The sequence below is a fragment of the Erithacus rubecula genome (genome assembly GCF_903797595.1).
Source record: "Erithacus rubecula genome assembly, chromosome: 4".
NCBI classification, from domain to species: domain Eukaryota; kingdom Metazoa; phylum Chordata; class Aves; order Passeriformes; family Muscicapidae; genus Erithacus; species Erithacus rubecula.
In genome coordinates, this window is record NC_136686.1 from 43,769,096 (window position 1) to 43,783,991 (window position 14,896).

General features: G+C 36.0%; 1 protein-coding gene across 2 annotated transcripts in view; it reads right to left on the minus strand.

Annotated features, from left to right (window-relative positions):
- Positions 1-14,896, minus strand: part of DOCK4 (dedicator of cytokinesis 4) — a 221,593-nt gene that overhangs the window by 121,108 nt on the left and 85,589 nt on the right. For both annotated transcript variants that reach the window (XM_079303581.1, XM_079303580.1), the window contains exons 6-8: positions 14,718-14,866; positions 13,269-13,353; positions 11,460-11,611 (exon numbers count right to left, since the gene is read on the minus strand). In XM_079303581.1, the coding sequence (XP_079159707.1) occupies positions 11,460-11,611; positions 13,269-13,353; positions 14,718-14,866 (386 nt within the window). The remainder of the gene's footprint in view (positions 1-11,459; positions 11,612-13,268; positions 13,354-14,717; positions 14,867-14,896) is intronic.

The following is a 14,896-nucleotide window of genomic DNA, read 5'->3' on the forward strand; positions in this document are numbered from 1 at the left end:
GGTTTTGTTTTATTTTGCTTCTAAGGAGTAGCAAACCAGAGCAGTACGTGACTAAACTGGAATGGAATACTCCTTTTAGAGTCTGCTAGCCAGAAAAACCAAGATGTTTCATCTTTCCTGCATCTGAGGCACATATATACACACACACATATACATATGTGCATTCATTTTGCATAATTCACTGCAGCACAGTTTTAATACAGTGCAAGATTAGATATTTTTGTGAACAGCACAGGAAATTGAAAACAACACTGAACTACCCTATGCTGTGATCCACAAAAAGTGCAATCGTGTTTTGTGGAAATACTGTAACAGAAAAGTAGCCCTGAGCAAACCAATTGCTTCTGGTTCCCATGGGTTGTTCCCTTTACCAAAAATGCTGCTAGTTCCTTTAGCTTAAATCCCTGCCCTGCTTAGCAGGCACACTTGCATGGAAAAAGTCAGGATCCAAGAGCACCTCAAGACAAAAAACATCCATGGATAATGTGGAGGTATCTGAGCAATAATTTCCAAGGAACAGTATAACGTAGTGGAGGTTAAACACATTAAAAATAATATTTTAAGGGGAAAAGGTAGACTATCACCTAATGAAAAATTAAAATTTAGGGAGCACCTGGATTGTGTTCCTAATATAAATAATTCACATTGCTGAAAAAGTACAACAAAGTCCAGTCTGAACTATGCCTTTAGTCATTGTTCATACCTTCCAGAAATTCTGTGCTATTGGTACCATGTAATTCTGTCTGAGGCACAGTTAACACATATCCTTAAACAACTCAAAAATACCACATACACTTTTTTTTTTACTAATTCTGATAGATAATGTTAGAAACAAATGTCTTTATGCAAGGTTATTTATTAATAGAGCCTCTGAATTTTCATGACATTCAGAGACATAAGACTTAAACACCAAACAATCAGATATAGAAAAAGAAACCATAGGCAGAAACAGAAAATCTTAATACCAACTAATGTGCATGCATGTGCTCATAAAAAATTTCTTTCTCCATCTCTCTCCAGCTTTTGTACTTGAGATATATTTCAGCATTTGAAATTTTTTCCAAATCTGAAATTAGTGTCCTCACAATAATTTTCCAAACTTAATTTGTTCTCATCTCTGATGTCAGAATAAAATCCAGAAACAAGAGTCTGAAAATAGGATGGAAAGTAAAAATAGATACACATATTGTAGATCTGAGCATCCTGGTGGACACCAAGTCAAACATAAACCAGGAATGTGCCCTTGCAGTACAGGACACCAATGATATCCTGGGATGCATTAGACAGAGTATTGCCAGCAGGATGAGGGAAGTGATTCTTCTCTCTACTCAGCACTGGTTATATCACACTTGGACACTGGAGAGATGCTCTGACAGCTGGGACTGTTTAGCTTAGAGAAGAGAAACCTCAGGGTGGATCTTATTAATATGGAATAGATCTGAAGAGAGGATGCAAGGAGGACAGTCAAGCAAATTGCAGTGGTTCCCATGAAGCAATGGACAAACTGAAGCATAGGAGGTTCCCACTAAGCATCAGGGAACAAATTCTCCCTTGACAGAGGGTGTCTGAGCACTGGCACAGGCTGCCCAGGGAGGCTGTGAAATCTCCATCCTTGGAGACACTTTTGAGCCATCTGGACATGATTCTGGGACACCAGCTCTAGAGTGGTTACTCCAGATGACTTCTGGACTTTGCTTTCAGCCTCAACTGTTCCATGGTTTTGTGATTATGTGTAAGTACCACATAGAGGCAGCCCAGATAAACAGTCAGGTCATTTGGGTCTTTATGGAAATATGTTTTTTTTATAGTCCTTTCCCTCTTCCACCTCTGAAAGTTAGTAACTGTCATGGTACAATATTCTGCCACTTGTCTAGTTGCCCAGAAGTTCCAAACGACTGTAATTAATGAACTATCCCTCACAACAACATGTGACATGTTTTTTGTGAGACAGAGTGTCAAGGTTCTTCAGCTGTACCTTTTAATCAACTTCTGCAGCCTTGCACTGAGTACCCACCCTATAGCTTCACAAATATAATCCCCATCTCCTTTGTGGTCTAGTGTTCAACATGACTTAGAAGCAACAAGGAATTTACTTGAGTCTCCTGCATTTAGAGTGGTGATGTCTGGAGCATTGATTCTAAGTAAACTAGATACTGAAAGTCAATTGTAAACCCATTTCTGTGCTTAGAATAATATTGAATCTTTGAGCTCCTGTACAAGAGAGACCATAGGGATATATTTGAAGACATTTTGGGTTGTCAGTAATGAACCTTCAGGGTAGACAAAACTATTAGCTTGATTCAAGAGGTATCCAAGCCCTTCCTTGATGCTAACAGTAATATTGAGTTGCATAAAGTTTAGCTAGAGTTATGACTAGAAGTCAGGTTCTTTGAAATAAGCAATTCTCAGGTTTGAAGATGCTGGAGATTGCAAAGATGATGGAAGTTGCAAAGTATCTATTTAAACATTCTCTTCCTATACCAAAATTCTTTTAATGTTATTGTAAAATAAGGGGAGGGAAACTGACAGCATATTTCTGCAAAAATTTATAAATTAGAAAACCAAGTAGTGAATATTTTGACTAATTAATGTGGATTTCAGCTTTTGGCAAGTGATTTCACTGAATTAAATGAATAACAAAACTGAAATAAGAAAGGGATAAAAAGATTGATGATGTGGATGTCACAAAGGTGATGTTGAGAGTAATATAAAGGAAGGGTAATCTTATCCTTTGGTATGGCCTGATGTTTACACAGTCATTAAGGGTATAATCAAAAGCTCAAAAAAAAATGCAGCTTGCTTTCACTGGCCTTGGGTAACAGCCTATTCTCTTTGTGCTGTTTAAGAAACTCTTCTCATTTGAGAGCAATATGATAGCTACAAACAAGGTTGTTCAAGGTGACAGAACAAGGAGGATTAGCATGCCAACTTATCTCTGCTCCCCACACAGATGGGGCCAGAGGCATCAATCATTTCTGATAAGATGTTCATATCATATTGACACAGACTCAAAGTGTACATCAATGAGAGAAAATTTTACATGCTCCATCTTACTGAAGTGCTGCCTTGAAATGTTCCCATTAATAGTATTGCTACTTGGGAAAAAATGCTTTAGAATGCTATGTAAGACCTATGGGACATATTGCAGATTTAAGAATTTCTACAGCACTATGTTGGCATAAGACAGAGGCACAAACTCTACATAAATGTAAAGGTCAGCAAAGTGAACAGGATTCTGAGGAGAAGATGATGAAGCATTCTTATGCATACTTATCAATGCCAAGAAGAGGAGCTACAGTCTGAATAGAACAAATGTAGGCAGCAGCCTTAACACCTTCCCTTCTCTTTTTTATAATACACTACCCAGTGTGGCTGGTGTTTTCAAAATTCTCCTAAAAAACCCCAGGGAAGATCCCTAGATGGTTACGTGCTACATATATTAATACAGCCTTATGGCACCTACACTGGAAAGGATAGGAATTTCAGAGGACATGGGGATAACTTTTTTGAACACAGTCATCTGGTAAGTATTTTCTTTGGGCTTTTTGGCTTTGTGGCTTTTTTTAAAGCAGCAGAATATGCTTACAGCAACAAAGTTAACACAGCCTCAGTGAATAATATACATTGTCTAGAAAACATCTACGCTCTTACTTTGTCCCTTGTCACTTGTTAAACTGATTCTATTAAAAGCTAATAAAGATCATCTTTCCATGATCTGATAAAAAGAAAATCAATGTATTTTTGACTATATGATTGGTATTCTTAGAGCTCCAGTGTAAATGGGCCCCCTGGCAATACTAAGGTCATCACTGCTGCAAAAAAATGCTGTATTGGGTAGCTGGTATTAGTACATGTGAATGGAAAGCACAGACTGTCATCTTTATTTATTATGTCGTTTATTTCTCTGAAAATCTGCCACTGCAAAATTTGTAACTGTGTAACCCCTTGATGTACTTATCATTGGCTTTTTAAGTGTGATCTTATTGTTGAAAAAAAAAAAAAGTTTGCTTCATTAATTTCTGTTGGGGTAAGAGAAAAAGCTATCCCCAAAGCCAACAATCATCAACACACTCACACTCTTCAGTACTTGAAGTGCCGGGACTCTATATATTTACCTTCATATTCCAAGGAATAGAAATACTTGTAAAACTTCACAAATCACTATACACTAAAACTGATTTATAAAGTAGCTAATACAGAACATCAGAACACAGGATTGTTGCAGCGTGCTGAACTGCTGCCAACACACATTTCCAGTTTTTCTTTGGAGCTGTAACAATGGCCTACCTCTTACCTAAAGTTATTAAGTGTTTCTCACATTGAATCAATTGCAATCAGGGCTCTATAATCCCTTTGAACACTGAAATTGTTTTTGCAATGTGATTGTAGTAGAAACAATTATGTCTCAAAGCACAGCTGAGTTACTCTGTTTTACAGAACTTTCCCCCATTCAAACTATGATCCCGTAATATCCATCTTACATACACGATTTTATGATCTACATAATCAAGTTAAATTGAATTAGGTGCTTCTGAAGACAATCAGAAATCATCTCCACATTTTGATTCACAAGCTAGAGCAGTCTAGCTATGAATCCAAAACAGAACATATGCTGCTGCCACTCAAGTCCACACAACCACAGACTTAGTCCATAGTAAAATCCTTAAAACATTTATGCATGTTAAGATTGGGTCTAGCATGAACTGCTGCTCTACAAATCCACTCCTACTGGCTGGCACTACTTGCATAAGTAAACAGCAGTCTTAGCCTTTCAAACTGTTGATTTGCTTACAACAAAATTAGATTGTATAAAAACAGATCTTCAAGGCTCTATACCAAATTGCTAAGTCCTTCTGATTTAGCTTTTTTCAAACATTTGTGCAACATGCCAGATTCCAGAACAGATTTTATAAAAGCTTTTCTTCAAGAACATGAAGTACCAGTACACATCCAGATAGAGTATGTTTGAGCTCATATACATATATAGAGGAAAAACTCTAAGTAGACAGAAAACACTCAGCAGTGCCCAGAAAAATAGGACTGAACTAAAAGACAAAAATCTCAAGAGATGTGACTATGGGCCTCTTTCATTTTCCAACTACAGTAGCAGCTCCTCTCTACAACTGCACATGCAAAATGCTTCCTTAAGGATTCCATACTAGTGAAATTAGTTCCAAAACCTAAGTGCCGTCATTATAGTTTTACACTTTCTTAAAGAACCAAAATTACCCAAGGAATACACAAACTGGGATTGTGACCTTCACAGAAATAGAAGAGGAACAGAAATATTAGGTTAAAAGACATAACAGCACATAAACCAAATAATTTTACTGGGACAAGCCATATGGCTATACCATGTTACACCAGTGCCATTCACTTGCTCTACCCCACTCAGGGGCTATTACTGTTCTAGGAAAGAAAACTGCAAAGCAGAAGGAAGGGGAGACAAATGGAATATCATACAAAAACACACCAGGGAAAACTGTAGGAACCATCAGGGCTGACTTCAGCTGTTTATTGTTAATTTAAGTAATAGCAGAGATTATTCCTAGCAGCTATTTTACCCAGAAAATATGGATATATATACATATCAAGAGAAATTAGCATGCACCAATTAAGTAGAAAATTAACGATTTGCAACTATACTTTTAATAAACAGAAGCATATCATGACTCAGATTTAACTACTTGACTTAAATACTGACAGTTCTCTTGCTTTCATACAAGTTGAATATTCAAGTTCAAAAAAAGCCTTTTAGAGTGTGAAGACACACATTAGACAATTATTTTAATATAGAAACAGCCTGCAAAATAATATTTATTATTATTGTCTATTGACAATGAAGTCATAGATAAAACTGTATTTTATTATTACCCCTAACTTGAAACAACAGGATTGCCAGTATTGTGGAGGTCAACATATTTAGAAACAATTATTTTTAATCACAATTTCCCTCAACAAAAGCAAAGTCAGGAGAAAAGTACAATTTCATCCTGTCCCAAACAAATGGGATGTGATCCCAAAAGAGTATTTACCTCTAGCTTAGTAAAGTTGATAGAAAATCATTCCTATTGCCCAAAGTGGGTGCTGATCTCACTAAGTTATGTGTAAGCAAGGCATAACAGTCCCTACCAATACAGAGAAATCTTTAGCTAAAAGTCTGAAAATAAAGTCTCAAAGCATCACTGATTTTTTCTCACTATCTGATACCAGATTTCTTCCCCAGAAAAGTTACTAATGCATTTCAAAATCAGTTTTTCACATCTTATGAAAAACCTCTTATCTAATTCTCAGTATATGCTGGAAAAATTATGAGCATTTATACATGCTGTCAAAAATGAAAAATTATTTGAGAATAGTCTATCTATAAATATACCTAATTTTTCTTTTATTTATAGAATCATAGAATAGTTTGGGTTGCAACACACCATAAAGATCATCCAATGACTATCTACTCAAAATACTAAAGGAATACTAAGATACATAATGAAAACCAGAATAACTGCTAAATGATTTTATGATTTTAATTTCCATTTCTTCACTTATCCTAAAAATGTACTGGTAGGTCCAACAATGAGAGCAGCAATGTTTATGTTTAATTAGGAGAATATTCCTTAAACGTGTACATGGTCTATCACAAGATATTACAAGATAGTTCTAGTTAAACTAAAAAAAAATTCAACACATAGTGAAAACAGTAAGTTTGTCCATATATCTATTTATCACTTATTTTTGATCTGACTACCCCAAGTCCTTTGCAAATATTTAAGAGCAAATTCAGACTGCTTTTCCCATTGATTCCACTCTTAAGGGCTGATGTCAAAAACTCAGATAACTGAGAATTTATATCCTTTAGGATTTCAGTATCAACTCTTTCTGAACTTGAAGCCTCAAACTTTACTGAGATCTAAAGCAGTACAACAGGAAAAAATAAAATAGATTCAGATCAAAATTGCTTCAGGGTATGATGAGCAGCTCTCATATATACTATTAATCAATAGTATCTATGGATCCTAAGGAGCTATTCAAAATGCCCTAAAGAAGATGCAGACATTTCATCAGCTGAATTACTTTCTAGGTTTTGCTGACTATAGTTAGCATGTAGTTACTGGAGATGTAATTCACACAAAGATCTTAAGTTTAGATGTCTTCGGATCAGGATTCCAATCCTAAAGTCCATTGATTCATCATATAACCTTCTGAAATCAGACAAAAAGGAAAGCACTGGCCTATGTCTTAATCCTGGCATCTTCCTTGTGACTGCAGAGATAAATCCATCCACACAGATTCCACAGGCAATGACATGTCTGCTTCTCCCCCTGCCATCCACCTGAAGACATACTTGTACCTTATTTTAGGTACCTTATTTCAGGACAAATCCATGTCTAATGAGGCACAACTACTCAGAGAAACAAAGAGCAAATGCTGAATTTAAATATAAAGCACTTTGCGGATTTTCCAAAATTTACTTTTCAAATAAAGAGGAATAAGACTGCAGTGTAGGTGAAGAATAGACTTCTGTTAGTAGGTGTCGTTTTCCTTCGAGCGAAAAAAGACCAATGTCCAATTTCTTGCTCTGCCTTTAAATATTCAAACTTACACTTCCTATCTGCCAAAGAATCTGAACTCTCTTAAGCCACAGCAATCTGCACTAAGATATTTCATCAACTGTATAAGAATGTAAAATTACTACTGTCCCCCTTTTCCTTGTCTGCTTGTCTTTACAAAGACAAACAGTACCTACATTACATCATGTTAGAATCCCCTTCTGCCAAAATACTTACTAAATATAGTCCCTGTGACATGGGTCACAAGAATTAGTGAAAATTTTGTGCTCACATCCAGGATCATAGTTTTCAATTTGATATCTAATTTTTTTCTACTTTATACATCTATATTCTTTCTTTATACTCTATATTCTGTTCTTAGCATGTAATGATACTATATTTCCTTATTACATATTTAATTCTGGTCCCACTAAGCCAAATGCAAGAACTGTTAACACACTGTTTTCTCCTCATACCTTGTTTTGTCTCAGTTGCTACAGCATGTCTTTTTTCAGAGAGAATCTATAATTGTACAACAATAAAAATTTTCACTGTTTTTCATTGCTCAATGGCAATTTTCTAAGTCTGATAATATCTTAATATTGCATGAAAATACTATACCTTAAAAAGAGCTAAGGACAATGCTATTCTTGCACTATAATACAAAGCTCAGCTAGTAAACCATGCATTCCCTATGTTATGAAGTATCTTTTTTACCTTACTTTCCAAAGCATGGACTTTTCCACAGGGTTTTCTCTTGCACTAGTCTGGGCTGGAAATACTATTCCTTTTTGCAGAGACTCTCCCCACCTCAGTATCTACAATTGCTATTCTGTTTACTGTGATACTTGACCAAATATTGCTGTTCAAACAGTTGAATGTATGATAGTGATAACATAAAACACAATAAAAAAAGATATCCAATCAATTTAAAAAGTAATCAGACAAGGTTGCTTCTTTTAAAGCTGCTATTTTAATTTCATATACCTGAGGTTAGAAAAAATAAAACAGATTTATTAGAGATAGATACATTGATATAGAGAGATCTTACAATTGCAGATCTGCCCGAGAAGAAGCTAAATTAGTTTTAAGACATTCTGTTATTAAATCTGAATTCTTTACTCTCTCCAATTGAACTCTGTAAGAGGTTACAGAGCAGACTTGCTTTATGTCAATTTCTGTGAGGAAGACAATGAACACTCTATTATCCATTCAAACAGCCTCATTAAAGCAAACAGGATTATCCACCTGAGGAAAGCTTGGTACACATACAGTGCTTGCAAAAACATATAAAACAGCAAAGTCCAAAGAAATAAAGCCCAAAATATTCTAATAGCAATGGTTGGAAGAAAGAAATTTTAAGTCATTTATATTCAGATGCTTCTATCTTTACCTGTGCTTGGAATAAGTCTCATCTGTTCTTTTCATTGCATTTTTCTACTGGACCACAAAATGACTGCTTTGGAAACCAATGGACAAATGACACGACTAGGTTATGACTGAGCCCAAGGTGTTGCCACACAGAGCTTTTGACCTGCACCTTTGCTAGGACCAAGAAGAGGCTGTGTATCCAAGCTCCTCAACTCCACTGCTGCCCACAGGCTTTGGCATCATTGCAGGGTGTGAACTATGGGGCTGGGGACACTGTCTCCTCTCATACATCATCATTCTTCCAAGGGAATTTGTTCATTTCAAGCATGTACCAGTAAGGGCCTAAAGATCTCTGAAACATCCCACTCATTTGTACTGAATAAAAATTATACATTGTACCATACTGTTGTGTACCACAACCAACCAGCTTTGGTTTAACTCTGCAATAAACTGGGCAAGTCACTTCCATGTCTAGTCCAGACAGACCATAACAGTATTCATCCTGGACACCTCTGTATTCCAGATCTCATTCTGTGATACACATACACCTTGCATTTAATTTGCTCTTGTAAAAGCTCTCTTAGAGTTAGCTTTTCCAGTATGTTGAGAAGTTGTTTCTTGGGAAGGTATTTTTGTTGTGCTTATTGGGTTTTATTTTGTTATAGGATGGTAGGCGTGTTTGATTTGCAGATGCAAACTAGCTTCACAAAGCTTATCCTGTCATTCCCCCATGCCCTAAGAAGGCAGTTTGGATTTGTAGCAACATTTCTTCAAGGTCTGCCAGTAATGGGATGAGGAAGTTCACAGCAGCTGAAAACAGACACTGGAGTCAGGAATCAATAACTAAAGGTCAGATCACAGCAAGCATGTGAGAAACAGCTCTAGAATTTGTGCTTTCAGGTAACATGAAATCCAATCCATTTGCTTTCACACCACAACCACTACCTTAACCTTGTTTTCAGCAATCCATATCACCCCAAATTGTTTTCTGTCAAAGTCTGCAGCTCTCTTGTAAATCTATCACCTGCTGTGGCATTCATTGGAGTGAACACAAACAACATGTCCTGATGCACATTTAATTCTCAGAAATGACAGGAAACTGTATTTTGGTGACTACGGTCCGAAGTGCAGGCCAGAATGAAATGTCACTATTAAACAGCTAACACTGTAATACCAGCTGTGTATACATGATCTCACTAAATATAAAAATTAATGTACCCAGTATATCCCTCCTTCAAAGTACTGGTTACTTATTTTTCCTGCACTGCAAAGCACAGACAGTGTTGTCAAATTCAGCCCAACTTCCACATAGATCCCTAAACTCCTACTGCCATATTTAAGACAACAACTGTGGAAAGGACTCAAGCTGGAGAAGTTAATGGAAAACTGTCTCCTGTGGGAGGGCTCTCAGGCTGGAGCAGAGGAAGCCTATAAGGAGCCCATCCCTGGAGGAGGAGGGAGTGACAATGTGTGATCAACAGACCACAGCTCCTATTCCCAGTCCCCTGTACTGCTGGGTAGAGAAAATCAGAAATGAAGCTGAGCATAGGAATAAGGAAGAAGTGGAAAGAAATATGTTTTAAGGTTTGGGTTTATTTCTCATTATCCTACTGTGATATGATTGGTAATAAATTAATTTTCCCCATGTCAAGTCTGTTTTATCTGTGACAGTAATTGGTGAGTGATCTCTCCAAGTCCTTATGTTGAGCCGTGAGCCTTTTGTTCTATTTTCTGTCCCCTGTCCAGATGAGGAGGGGAGTGACAGGGTGGCTGTGGCTGGCTGGAGGCCAGGGTCAACCCACCACACCCATCACCACTGCACAGCCATTTAATGGTTCAAATTTCCTGGTATATTCCTCTAACAGAACATACTGACTCCTTGCACTAACTGCACTCTCCTCCTCTCTGTGCTCATATTTATTAAATGCATAGTGGCTTCACTACTAGTCACTCTCATGTTTTCTCTCTCAGCCAGAATTCTGAAAATAGAAATAGGTACTGAATATTTTAAAAATCAAAGGTTATCAGGTCTCTCAGAGAATTTAAACTCTAGGACAGATTGATTTTGACAGTTTCACTGAAGAACCAGCACCTTCTCTTAGAAGCAAAGGCTTCTTTTATAAAAGACAAATGCTTAAGTCACTAAGGGCAGCCATCCAATCTCATGTACCAAGGCAAATTCATCTTATGAATGTTACAGAGAAAACAAAAGTTCAAAGTTTTGAATGTGCACTGATTAGGAGAGATGAAAACAGGGATACTGAAATATTCTGTACACATATATGTATATCTATTCCTATTAAAAAAACAACTGGAAGGTGAAATACATAAACAAGACAGATATACACATTTTTGTAAATCTTTAATGACAATACAAATCATTAGACATAACTGAATTGCAGAAAGAAGCAAAATATTCTCATGAAACAAAAACACCTTGCTTTTGTTACTAAATGTGGAATTTGTTACCTGGATCAAAAGATACCATTTTTATTGTAAAACTTATGTAAAGTCAGTATTTAAATAGAAATCATATGGTACCTGATGGGTCGATTTTCTTTACTATCAAAGAGTGAAAAGATTACTTCCAGTTCCTCTCCCAGATTGGAGCACATTAAGCTCTTCATCTGAACAAAAAGATGGTGGCTGCTAGCTGGCACTGGTGTGTCTTTTTTTCTATGGCGATGTTCCATCTAAAAATAAAAGAACAGTGACCAATTTGATTCAATTATAAAACTCCCAAAACAAAAAGAGGCAAAATATGTAATGCAGAATTACTTTCTTTATCCAAATTAGTATTTTTTTATAATTTAATTTTAACTTCTATGTTTTCCTTTCTCTTTTTTTACTTTTGCATTTGAGAAGGAGACACAGGGAATTTACTTTCCTAGTGTTGCACTTCATCATAGATATCTCTAGGAGAAAAACACTCAACTCTGGAAGTTAACCTTTTTCTACTCAAAGTGTAGAGCCACTTTAAAACTTTGTGCTATAACAACATAGTATTTCTTAGCTGGTTTAAAGAGTTAATGATCTGATATTCCAGCATTCAAACACATTAAAAAAATGCTTTTGCAGAAGACTAAATACCAGTGTTTTAAACAGGAGAAAAGCAATCATACCCACATTTTATGTTCCCCAGCAAACTGCCTTATACAAGCTAATGAATTGTCTTGATTTGATGTCACAATACCTCCTGCATTTTAGCCACTCATTAAAGGAAGGACAATATTAAGTTGCACTATCCCTCTCTTACATTGTAACAAAAACAATTTTAAACAGCAATCTTTCTAATCTACATAGTCTTCATCCTAAGGTTATCTTCCCCCATTTTTATTTTTCAAAGTACACTCCATGAGTGCCATTACTAGTTTTCTGGGTAATTTTTCCTCTCTATATTTTTTCTTATTAATGGCTCCTCACCATATTTCATCTAGTGCTTCAACAGGGGTCCATAATATTACATACAACTTTGAAATTACTCAAAGGTACACTGATTCTAGCATAAAGAATTTATTATTAGGCTTGACATTACAAGTTAGCAATACAAGAAAAAGACAAGTTAAATTTTTTTTTTTTTTTAAATACGTAATTATTTCAGATCCACAAAAATTGTAGCAATGATGTTTTTGGGGGTTTGTGTTTAAATACAAAAGTTATCATAAATAAAATTATGTTTAAATACAAGCTTAGTCTTAAGCACATAAGGCTCAGAACTGTATCTGGAACAGCTGCAGCACTTCAATATGAGCCAAAGCCTACATAAATGAATTGGCAAGTTTTCTTAGACCTCACTGGAGATTTAATCAGAATAAGCAATATCAGTGTTGGTTTTAGTAAATCAAGATGGGCTTTTACACCCAAAGGAAAGCTTTCTTGTACAATTTAACTGCTATTTACATTAATATATTAGAAAGTACCAAGAGCCCAGTATGATTAATTGTGACAATATTATGCCATTATTATATTTCCACAAAGCTTATCTAGACAGGCTCATGAGCCAGGTAAAGCTCTAATGATAAAGAGTCCCATAAGCTTTTATTGATGATTAAATTCATATTAGCAGTCATAATTTTAACAGTACATCAGAAACCAAAACTTTTAACAAATAACAATTAAACTAAGCATGTGTGCACACACAAACTTGATATCAAACTAAAAAGTTTCATACAGCTGAAGAGATGACATAGCTGTTAAAAAAATTTTTTTCCTTATTGAAAAACTTGTTACATTATGAAATGCCAATTTATTGGCTCAAAAAAGGTACTTTTAGTTAAATGAAGAAGAGTGGCCATCAAACTATCCATATGTAATTTGATGACAAAAGTACCAAATATTACATTCACATACCAGTCTGTAGAGCTCTGTAATGCTGATCTCTTCAGGATCCACCATAGCATATTCTTTCCTTGGAACTAAGTCAAGCCCCAGCTGTCTGTATGAGAAATGGAATAACAGTAAGTAGTTTCTACTCAAAATAAGCAAATTAACTCTGCTTGTGTTTGTTGCCTACTCCAATAAACAATGCACATTTTAATTGGTACTCTACAATTGTTTAACTTTGGTTTTGTTTTAATCTATTTTGGCCATATCCACCATTCACATTTGATTCATTCCCTTTCTCCACATCAACACGAATAGAATGTTTTCCCACAATTTTTATATCTGTTTCACATTGTGGACAATGTGCAATGGACTTCGTACTACTGTGAACATTTCAGTGTGAATGCACCAGTACTGTGAATGCTTCAGTAGAAGCACTTGTACTGTCATTTTGAACAGCAACCATGGAAAGGAAGATAAAAAGAAAATCCATTAAATGCCAAAACATCAGCTTATTTTCAGTTTTGACTGGATGGTATCAAAGATGCTTGCCTGCATCCTCTGAACAAAATAAGGAACTGAGCTTGAATCAACAGGAATACAATTTATTTCCTGCACAGCAGCAAGCAATAATGTTTAAGAACACATAAAGTACATGAAGACCAGCTGAATTTAGGAAAATTCAAAAGATTAGAATGTTTTTCAAAAATATGTTTTAAAGAGCAGGAGCTGTCCATGCTTATGACCTTCACAATTAATTCCTTTCAGTTACTGCAAAATTCTAAGCAGACAGGTAATCATACACATTTAGTCACAACCCTTTCACTCTGTTAGGTATTTATGCTTTCAGACAGCTGGAGAAATCCTGGAAGTTCAGTAAATTCTACTATTGAATATTGCTTTCTTTAGTTAACATTTAGCTGTATAAATATATGCTAAAGAAGACTCTCTGGCATTTTGGTGGTCCAACCATTTTCTTGTGTTAAAAAAAGGAAAAAAAAAAAAGTAAGATAATACTATTTGTGTTAGCTCATTTTAGTTATTCAGATTAAAAAAAGATGCAGAGTGTAGTAGCTGGATGTATGTTAGAGATGCCCAAGTGGGAACTAAATTGTGTGACCAACATAAAAAAGAAGCAACGTGAACCAACATAGTTTCAGTTAGAACACAAAGCTATGCTAAATGCATTATCCACAGATTGTGTGTACTGAAAAGATCTAAAATGCTGTTTCAGATATTCCAATGCAATTCTTTATAGATAATACTACTGCTACAAACTATACTGATAAAAAAGGCAGAATGAATCAATAAGCCACTTTCTACTAATGGACATATAAACAATGAAAGAGAAAGTCTGTTAAAAAAAAAAAAAAGGTAACACTTGTTAGAAATTTGTTCTTTATTTCAACATTCCACAATCAGCCTACAGGCTTGGCTTTCCCGTTTTCCTGCATTCCCTTTGCTGCTGTCACTCACTCGTTGCCCCAGTCCAGGCGGGCGGTGATGTGGCGCTTGACGTCCTTCATGCGGTCGTGGGTGAGGTGCCCCACCAGCACCTGCCTGCGCAGGTCCAGGATCTCGTTCATGATGTGCCACAGCCGGTGAAAGAGATCCCCCTCGTTCCTCTGGGAGAGAAAAATGGCACTGCATCTACA